The sequence below is a fragment of the Phalacrocorax aristotelis genome, chromosome 2 (assembly GCF_949628215.1).
Source record: "Phalacrocorax aristotelis chromosome 2, bGulAri2.1, whole genome shotgun sequence".
Classification (NCBI taxonomy): domain Eukaryota; kingdom Metazoa; phylum Chordata; class Aves; order Suliformes; family Phalacrocoracidae; genus Phalacrocorax; species Phalacrocorax aristotelis.
In genome coordinates, this window is record NC_134277.1 from 17,870,008 (window position 1) to 17,879,524 (window position 9,517).

The 9,517-nt window shown below is 48.0% G+C and overlaps 1 protein-coding gene across 1 annotated transcript; it reads right to left on the bottom strand.

Annotated features, from left to right (window-relative positions):
- Window positions 1-43: 43 nt before the first annotated feature.
- Window positions 44-4,718, bottom strand: BAMBI (BMP and activin membrane bound inhibitor). Its single transcript, XM_075082552.1, has 3 exons — window positions 4,382-4,718; window positions 1,293-1,583; window positions 44-842 (listed from the first exon to the last, which is right to left on the bottom strand). Exons 1-3 carry the CDS (start codon window positions 4,455-4,457, stop codon window positions 424-426), a joined length of 786 nt encoding a protein of 261 aa, XP_074938653.1. The 5' UTR covers window positions 4,458-4,718; the 3' UTR covers window positions 44-423.
- Window positions 4,719-9,517: the final 4,799 nt, after the last annotated feature.

Consider the following 9,517-nt stretch of genomic DNA (forward strand, 5'->3'; position numbering starts at 1 on the left):
CCCCCAAAAAAAGCATTTTCCAAAACAAATAGTCACAAGCAAGTTTCAGACAAAATATATATATTTAAAAAATCTTTACAGTAAGTCAGGAAACATAGGAGCTTGCATACAGTTTATTATAACAACTCAGTTCTCAGCTCCCTACAGTTCAGATAACCCTGGTGACAGTGTCTACAACTTCTAATTTTTGCTTTCACAACTTTAAAGCAAACAATACATTTGAGTGTATTTTACTCTGTGCAAATAAGACAACTTTTGGAATCCTTCAGAAGAAATATCCAAGATTCTGTTTGCAGAGGTCCTTTGTTTCTCAAAGTTACTTATGAGAGTTTTTGTTTTAAGATAAAGTGCTCCTGTCCAGCAGAACCCAAAGGCCTTCACGAGTTCAGAGAGTAAGTTTAGCTCAGATTAAAAAATAAATGGTCATACAAATTCCAGCTTCCCATGTCCGCTGTACATTCCCCAGTGGACTAGCGAAAGAATTTTATCATTGCTGAGGTCTGAATGTCTCATTTTATCACAGGTCATGCAGCAGTTCTCGTGACCAGTCACAGGCACCATGCATTCCAAGTCCAATTTTGCCACCTGCCCTTTTTTTGAATGATGTCCATGAAAACTATAGTGCAAACGGGAAAGCATTTGCTGTCGTTGATCTTGCAGTCTCTTGTTTTCACTCCTGAGCATCCGCAAGGCCAGCATGATAAGGAGCACCAGGATTAGCCCACCAGCTATAGGAACAGCAATTACAGCTGCCCTGAACCATAACTCTTTTGAAGAGGTCAATTCCTGTACCTTGGTGATGAGATTCCTGCTGCTGTCATGTTGATATCTGCTCCCTTGTCCTGCAAAGGGGAAAGATGGGAAGCTTATTTCAATATCAACAACTGGCTTTATATATAAGCTACTCCTTTAAACGCCACACTGACAAGTTTAAGGAGCCACAGCTACATGCTCCACAATACTGTAAACTACGGAAAATACTCCTATAAAGAGATAGATAAGTTCCTAAGGCTGTTTATAACATGGAACTTCTTACCCTGATAGCTGACTTAACTAAGAATGCCCCTGACATCACTTCTTAGAAGTGCTGTCAAGTTGGCAAGACAGACCTCTAATATTAATGCAGACAAAAAAAGCTACTCAGCTGAGATGCCCCCCTGCATCCAGTCACCCACTTCCCCCTCTGGCGTCTCTACTCATATTAACAGCTAAATCCATAGCAGACACACAAGGTTGACTGCTACCAGCCTGATGGCCAGAAGAGAAGCTTCACTGAAGCTTCCTTGCCTTACCTGAAGTATCGCCCCTGGAAGGAGACAAAACATCATGTAGTCCTCTGTAATTGCACATATCTTCATGACAGCATTCCAACGTGGACACGGTGGTGGTGCCAGAGTGGTTTTGTGCTTGTTTGGCTTGGCAGATATCAGCTGTGCTTGCAATAGAGTCCAAGCAGCCATGTGTAAGTGGGGAATGTGTATTCTGAGGATCAAGCAGTCTGGAGAAGCAGGCGCTAAGCTCAGATTTGCACATATAGCCAGTTGCAACACAGTGTGCAGCATCACAGTAGCATCTGATTTCACCTAAAATATAAAAATTTTGCAAGAAAGATAAGAATTTGGTCCTTTAAGGACACCTCACTAGGTACTCTTATTAGCCACAAGCATTGCACAACCAAACACAGTGCCCGTTTTGGGGTAGACCGTAAATCCATGAGAGCAGGGGTTGTTTCCTTCCCATCACTGTACAGTGCCTACCTCGTGGTAACCTTAATCCCTGCAAATGCCTTGGGGCACTTGGTTTAATTACTAGTACTATAGTCCCTTGAATTAAAGCAAGAACATTTTGCTGAAACAGGGATTGGGGGAGGGCGAGGAAGGTCACAGTGGCTTTTTTTCACAAGGTAAATAACTAACGACCATTTTATAGCTACTTCCACTCACTTGCAGCAGTTGCATTAAACCACATTTAAAATGAAATCCCACTTTTAAAAGCAACACACACCTTCGGTCCTATAAGGAAGTCACATCTATGTTTTAAATCACTGCTACAGGAATACCTTTCTGTTTTTATAAAGGTAACACTTCGTTTAACTGAACATAAGCACACAACAAAAATCCTAGGTTTAAATATTTGTGTGATGAATGAAAAAAAATCAGAACTGCCAAATTGTTTATTACCTCTCAATACTGTGCCAAAATTTAAAAAGTTTAACTAACACTTTATAAAGCTATTAAGCAGAACCATTACCATCTAAGTCTACCAGTCAGGAAGGTTTTTACTGTGTGAAACTGGGCAGCTATTTGTACTTTCTCCAGAAAAAGAAAAATTCTTTAAGTAGCCACTCATGCAAAAAGGCTTTTTAATCAGTATTATAAAACAGAAACAGTGCAGTTTATAATTATTCTGTTCACCAGAGTCAATGTCTCTCAACTCAAATGTAAAGTTATTAAATGGGGTGAAACTGCAAGGTTAAAAGCTCCCCCTTGCCCCTCCCCAGTTTTGCATGCAATCCAACATGCGGTCAAAAGGGGAAACACTTAGACTGAAAATCCTCTACCAGCTCTGTGAAAAATCTCTCAGGAAACCTCAAAAATTTCTGAAGGAAGCGATAAAAAAAGTTCCCTTCATAAAACTCTTCATTTTGTGCTCTCCAAACTGCTCTGGTACAAATTACACGTGTCCTGTGCTGTAGGGAAAACTTACTCTTTCTAGGCAAGTTGCAACTCAGACATAATTCAATGCACCATCGATCCAGGGTTTAGAAGGAAGCCAGATTTTAGAGCCATCCTTACAAGAGTGGACTTAAAACTACTTCTAATGTGCCTGGTTTAATTCCCATCATAGTGGGACCAAGGCTTTCAAAATCACCCGACTTGTCAGATGCCTTCCTTACTCAGTCTGCACTTCAAAAAAAAAAAAATCCATCTGTAGGCTTCCCTGCCACCACCCCTTCTTATGATGCTTCCAACCACCTCATACCTAAAAAGTATTCTGAAAGATGTTAAAAATCACCCCAAACGAGTTAGCTTCCCCTCTTCAGCCTACCTTAATACTTTCCCCAAAATGCTACTGCAGGATCCAGGCCTTGAAGTTCCCACTGCTCTTTAATAACTCTGCTTAATAGAAGCCAAATGATGGAGTGTCTCACTGTCTCCAGTCCAATTCCCTTGGGCTTCTAGACCAAGTAACCTAATTTTTCGTGAATTCGCACACACACTGTCAATCCAGCATGCTATGGAAAAAAGACTCAATCATCTTCTAAGCATTCTATGGGAGGTCTTCCCCTTACCCTCTCTGAAAAAATAATTTGCATCATTTTCTCACTGTATGGGAGTTAAAAAGTAAGATGCAAACAAGGAACAGCCCCAGAGCTGACAGTCCTTTCATGAGTCTCAGCATAGGAAGAAAGTGAAACAACGCACATACTTCCATTTTAACTGTTTATATAATCACGCTTAAAGTTCTACATTTTATTGACCTAAGACAATCTTATAAACAAAATCTGACAGGCCAGTCATCAAGTTAATTCGACGGCTTTTTAATTAAAGCCACGTTTTCGGTGAAACAGAATGGACTTTGTATTACTGTATTAAAACTCTATTTCTGTCAATTCATAAAGTTTCTTCCTGTGCTATGCAAAAAGGCCAGAAAGGGTATTTAGTATTTTGAAACAGTGAACAATGCCCTTCTGTTCCCTCCTCTTTCTTGTTACTGTATGTAGCTATTAAAGAAAAATGTCTGCTTTTAGTCAAGATGGCTACAGGAGAGACTGCAGGCTTCTCTTAAAGCTTTTGAAGTCAACAGCAGCCAGAAGTCTATGATCCCCTAATTATATCATTATCAGGCACATAGTTTCAGTATCTGCGACTTCACATCACTCAGTCACTCCCTGTTCTGCCCGCTTTGATGGGGCCAGCGGGCTCTCCCCCCGCACGCTGCAAGGGCTGTTATTTAGGGTTAATTACAGCCTTCCTTCCAAAATAAATAAATACCGTCGCACACCATCGCGGCGCTGAGGTACCCCTTCGCCGCCTCCCGCGGCACGGCGGCTGCCGGAGGGTCGCCCCGGCCCCGGGAGGGCGCTCCGTGCCCGGGCGGCCGGCGGGGGACGGGCCGGGCCGGGCCGGGGCAGGGCTCGCCCAGTGCTGCCCCTCGCCCGGGGCCGCCGCTCCCGCTGTGACAACGGCGGCTCCCCGCGCTCCCACTGACCGGCGGCCGTGCGGGACAGGGCGGGAGGGCGCAGCCCCGGCAGCTCCCCCCGCCGCCAACAACGGCCCGGTTCCCCTCAGCCGCGGGTCCCCGCAGGCACCAGGTCGCCTCAGCCGACCCCGCGTCCCCTCCAGCTGCCCCGTCCGCAGCTCCCCTGCCGCGCCCTCACCTCTGGTGAGCAGGACGGCCATGGCGCACAGCTCCAGTTGCAGCCAGATGAAGATGTAGCTGGAATGGCGATCCATTTACCCGCCCGCCCGACCCGCGGCGCGGCGCCGCTCGCCACAGCCCGCAGCGCAGGCACGGCCGAGCCGCCGCCGGCAGCCCCGGCACCGAGAAGCCGCTCCCCTGCGGACACAGCCGTTGCGCGGCCACCGCTGCGGCGGGCAGGGGGACGGCTGGGGCTCTCTACCTCACCCCGCCGCGGCGGCGGGAGGCCCCGTCCCCAGAGCGGCAGCGGGCGCGGCGCTGGGTCCCCGCGGCGCGGCAGGCGCTGCCTCACTGACACGGCGGCGGCGCCTCCCGCCCTGTAAATACCGCCGGCGCCGGGCGCGGGCCGACCCGCCGCGCCCCGCCCCCTGTCCCGCCCCGCCGCGCCCCATTGGCCGCGCCCATCCAATGTGGGCGGTGTAGGAGGTGCCCCGCCCCTTCTCCCGCCCCCCCCGGCGGCTGCGGGCTCGGCCCCGCGGCGCGACGCGCGCTCCCGCCCTCGGTGCCCCGGGCGGCGGCGGCGGCTCCGGCTCCGGCTGGGCTGTTAACCCCGCTTAATTCAATGATGGGCACTAAGTGCAGGTCCCGGGCTCCCCGGGGCTCTGCCGAGATAGCGATCGCTGGCGGCGCGGAGCGCCTTCGCTCCCCGCGTTAGTTTCGGGGCCCGCCGGGAGCGGGAGGGCGGGCTGCGCGGAGGAGCCTCGAAATAACCCCCTTACGGGGGCAGCAACGCCGAGTATCATAAGCAAATGTAATGGCTCTGGCGGCGAGCTGGGCAGAGCCATGTTTAATGAATAAACAGCGCTGCAAACCCCTTGCTTCGTGATGAAAGGCAGAGTCGAAAGGAAGCGAGGGCGAGCCCTCCCCGGCTGCGCCTGCTGCCCCGCGCCCGGGGCGCTGCCGCCGGCCCCTCAGCACCGAACGGCTGCCAGCCCGGCCCCCTGCTATTCTGCCTCTGGCACGCAAGGCTGTACGAGGATGCAAAAGTGTTGCAACACCCGGGATGCCAGAAGTTTCACTGCAGCCGGCTTTATTTTTCCAAGGTTATGAAGAACCTACGTTTGGGCTTGATGTGGCACGGAGCTAACAGCAAGTCGGCTGAAACCAGGGTGCGGCTGCAGACCCCGTCCCACCGGGTCCACGCCACGCTCCTGGCCTGGATGCGCCTCCCGCTTGGCCCCGCAGCGTCTTCCCGGCTGCTGTCATGTCCAGCAGCAACGGCAGGCCCGTGGCCCAGAGCCGTTAGCAAATACACCCCGCGGTAGCTCCACTCTGCTTCCAATGTTTCTGTCCGAAAAACAGCTGTTGGGGATGGAAGCACGTGGGGATGGAAGCACAAGGAGATGTTCCACCACCAGGCTCTGACACAGCTCCTGTGGGTCATGTTCAGCTTGGACAGTTTCCTTTCACATGTTGGTCCTGAAAATAATGCACCCCATAGTTAAAATCTCTTTGCTAGCCTAGTTTTCTCCTTTCTCTTCTCATTACATTTTATAAGCCTTGATTTCTACATCATTTGCACACCGACTGTTTCCCGTTTATGGGCAGAATGCTTTAAATATTTGGATCTGCAGCTAGTGTTAAAGCTGTTGGATAATGTGTAAATAATAAGTTAATAGCAAAAATTACTTTAGAATTTTAATTTGAAATGTTTTGTGAGTCTTTAAAGACATTTTTGATTCAGGACATAACACCTTGTGACACAGACATTCCTCCCCTGAAAAAGAAAGGAGGAAATATGAGGCCTGAGACTGTGATAACTCCAGTTTACTTTGGCAGCGAGGAACAGACTGGATCTCAGGCTAATTAATGCTGATGCCATCACACGTTATAATGGTTTTACTGCGAGTCTATCCTTTGCATATGTATAAGATAGATAGACGTGTGCTGCACCGCAGTCTTTACACTTATACAGATTTGCACTCCACCACAAAGTAATTTTCTAATTCTTGTTTCTGTTTAGAAATTACAAAACCAGGAAGATCAGCCAAGCCATATCTCCCACTCAGGCACCGGCTATCAGACACTCATTTGCAAACATACGAAAATATCATTCATTATAACTTAGAATCATTACAGCAGCATGTGCAATTCTGTTTCTTCTGTTCCTACCACTGGTGACAAGCGCGTTTAGCAGATCTCATTTGTTACATGCGATACGGACAGACTGGAAATGGCTTTTATTCATGGAGCCACATTACTGCACTAAGTAACATGAGAGACTCCCTGAATATTATAAACATCCTGACCAAGGGAGCATGGACAGACTAACCAGAAGGCAATGTGCTCAAGATCAGTTTTGAGCAGCAAAATTTCATTGACAGCTGTCAAAGTTTGAATTGTGAGCTACAATATACTGTAAAAAATTGCTAATTCTGTATGCTACAGGCGTGCTTCAAGTGCCACAAGTGACGTAAGGGCTGCAGAGATCACTCCCCAGCCTTGGTTTCCCCCCAAAGCAACTAATTCAGAGACCCTTTTGGGAACCTATGGATCAAGCCAGGGTGTCAGAAGAGTTTGACCAACCTACCATGCCGCCTCATTCGCTGGTACTCTGCTTAGGGAGCTGCACAAGGATTGCGTGGGGTCCTCTGACAGACCATAACATAAACAAAATAATTCAGCTTCTGCAGCACTAATTTGCTTTTGTTTTAGAGGCAAGAGCAAACAGGGCCAGATTAGCCTGTAAAAAGGGACAGAAGACAGACCCAGCACAAAGCAATAATAACAACATGTTCTGCAACCAGAAGGAATGTGGGATAATGACTAGAAGGAACCGTCAAGGAAAGCATCAGGAGCCTGAGGCCACATGACGTGTCTGCAGCAGCCATGGGAGAGCAGCCTGGAGCCTCCATTGGTATGGACTGCCCAGCCCGGCAGAGCACAGGGCTGCTCCCTCCCACCAGCTATGGCAAAGCCCTTTGAAACCAACACAAACGAAGGACCTGGTTGCAAAATCGGCCTCTGGGCACCACAGGGAAAGGGACTGCTTTGGGAAGCATCTCACAAGAGCACGTTCCCCTCTGCATCAGCTCAAGATTGTGTTCTTGAGCTGATGTGAAATTTTATATTTAAGAAGATGAAATTCCCAACCAAAAGAAGAGATCCATCCAGAGAGGCTTCGCAGGCCACTCAAATGCTGGTTTGGATGTTTTATTTCATTTCACAAGAAATAGTTGCAGTACCAAGTTCAAGCCAGGAGGACCTAAGAACTGATGAGTCCTTTTTAAAGACTAATTCAAACGAGCATCCAAGGTCCTGAACTATTCCAGAGCAGAGCTTCTCCTATCAGGCAAGAAACTGCTCAGCACAGGGCCTGCTTTCCCCTGCAGTGACACTCAAGAAAAGGCCCTCTATTTTCCACCAGGAGCATGTGAGCAGTGCAGCCATTCAAGAGGCTCCCCCTCAACATCAGCTGGTGAAATCCCTGCAATGAAATCCCAAACCACATCCACCACATTCACCATCTTCTCCAGAAGCTCCATGTGCTTGAAAGCCCCTGGCACAGGCACGACAGGATGACTGGCATGAGGGGTTTAGGTCTTTCCTAGATCAAGGAGGAAAATAAGACAAGCCAAGACAGAGGCCAAGCTGGCAGCACTTTCTGAGTACATTACTTTGAACAAGAGAAAAGCTCCATTCTGACCCTGGGGAAAAAAAAAAAAACCAACAGCCTCCTCCCTTTGTATTGCTTCTTTCATATATTCCCTTTCCCTTTTTCACATGAATTGGCAACAACACCTATCCTTGCTGCTCCTGCTTACCGTGTACATGCCGTCAGCAGCCGTGTGCCTGCAAAAATGACTAAAAGGAGTTGAAACCTCAGCCTGCAGGTGCCCCTGATTTAAGCAACTAGCTCTAGAAAAACGGTTTGCAGTGAAAAGTAATTCCTTCTACTGGCAGCTTTGAACATTATCACGAATTCCTCACCCTTCTATAAACTTGCCTGGCATGCTGGCATCTGGCCACCACTTCCCCCAAATGTTTGGATGTAACCCTTCAGTCTACCTCTCACAACAACCATGTTAACAGTGTTCTCTGCTTGTTTGAACCCTTACACCAACCTCCTCCCCCCTCAAAAAAAAAAAAAAAAAAGGCAACAGAAATGGATAACAACTGCAGTTTGGAAATCCATCCAAGTTCACAGCAGCCCTGTCTTGGGGAAACCCACATTCCTCGGGGAGCTGAGGATTTGCATACTGCTGGATTTGCATGTGCATGCTGGCATTTGCCAGTACTGCCACATAAGATGCTGATTTCACTAGCAAGGAAAGGTTAGTGCTGCTACACTGCAGTCATTTCAAATTGGTATCAAAAGCAATGTTTGTGCACCATATCCATTCTTTTTGCACTTTGCAATTATGATTTGGCTGGGAATTTCTCATTTGGAAACGATATGAAGTAAAAAGCATTGGGACTGTTTAAAGCATCTTTGGAGCAACATTAATCACAGTAGTATTTTTTAACTGCTCGATAAACCAACAAACAACTTTCTTTTCCCAGTTATTTTGCTAGCATTTTGGATATAATACACACAAGCTAATTCTACTGAATTACCTTTATTTATGCTGATTATTGCCTTTAAAAAGTAATTAAGGCTTAAGCTAGCATAGCTATGCTATATGTAAAGCCCAGGGGGCAGGGAACATAATATGACTATGCAATTTCTTCGGCTTCCCGCTTCTGGGTCTGTCCATGGATTTATTGAATCAAGTAGCCATTTCAGGAGGTAAGACTACGCAGAGCCCAAAACCTGGCTCCCTCCCCAGCCGCTCCCCTGTGACAGACAGGCTGCCGAGCAGGTTCCCACAGGTGAATAACTTCCAGGGAGCTTTATCCCCCGTAACTGGGGCAGTTCAAAGGGGCGGATGGAGACCTGCACACTACACGCCTTCTCACTTTCAGCAGCAATTAGCATGTCCCCAGTGAAACTGCAAACTGGAGGAGGAGAGCTGTGTTCCAGAGATGCTCAGTGATACCTGTTCACATAAAATAAATAGGAAACAAGGCTAGTGTCTGCTTCGCAGCATCCACCTCTCCATGCGTGTGTGGTATATCACTCAGGTGGCACCAATATGCACCTCCCCCCGGTTAC

Excerpts from the sequence above, each read along its gene's own strand:
- BAMBI (XM_075082552.1), bottom strand. The coding sequence starts at position 4,457 with ATGGATCGCCATTCCAGCTACATCTTCATCTGGCTGCAACTGGAGCTG. Across the intron at positions 1,584-4,381 it reads GGCCGTCCTGCTCACCAGAG|GTGAAATCAGATGCTACTGT; the intron begins GTGAGGGCGCGG and ends TTTATATTTTAG. Across the intron at positions 843-1,292 it reads TTCCAGGGGCGATACTTCAG|GACAAGGGAGCAGATATCAA; the intron begins GTAAGGCAAGGA and ends TCCCCTTTGCAG.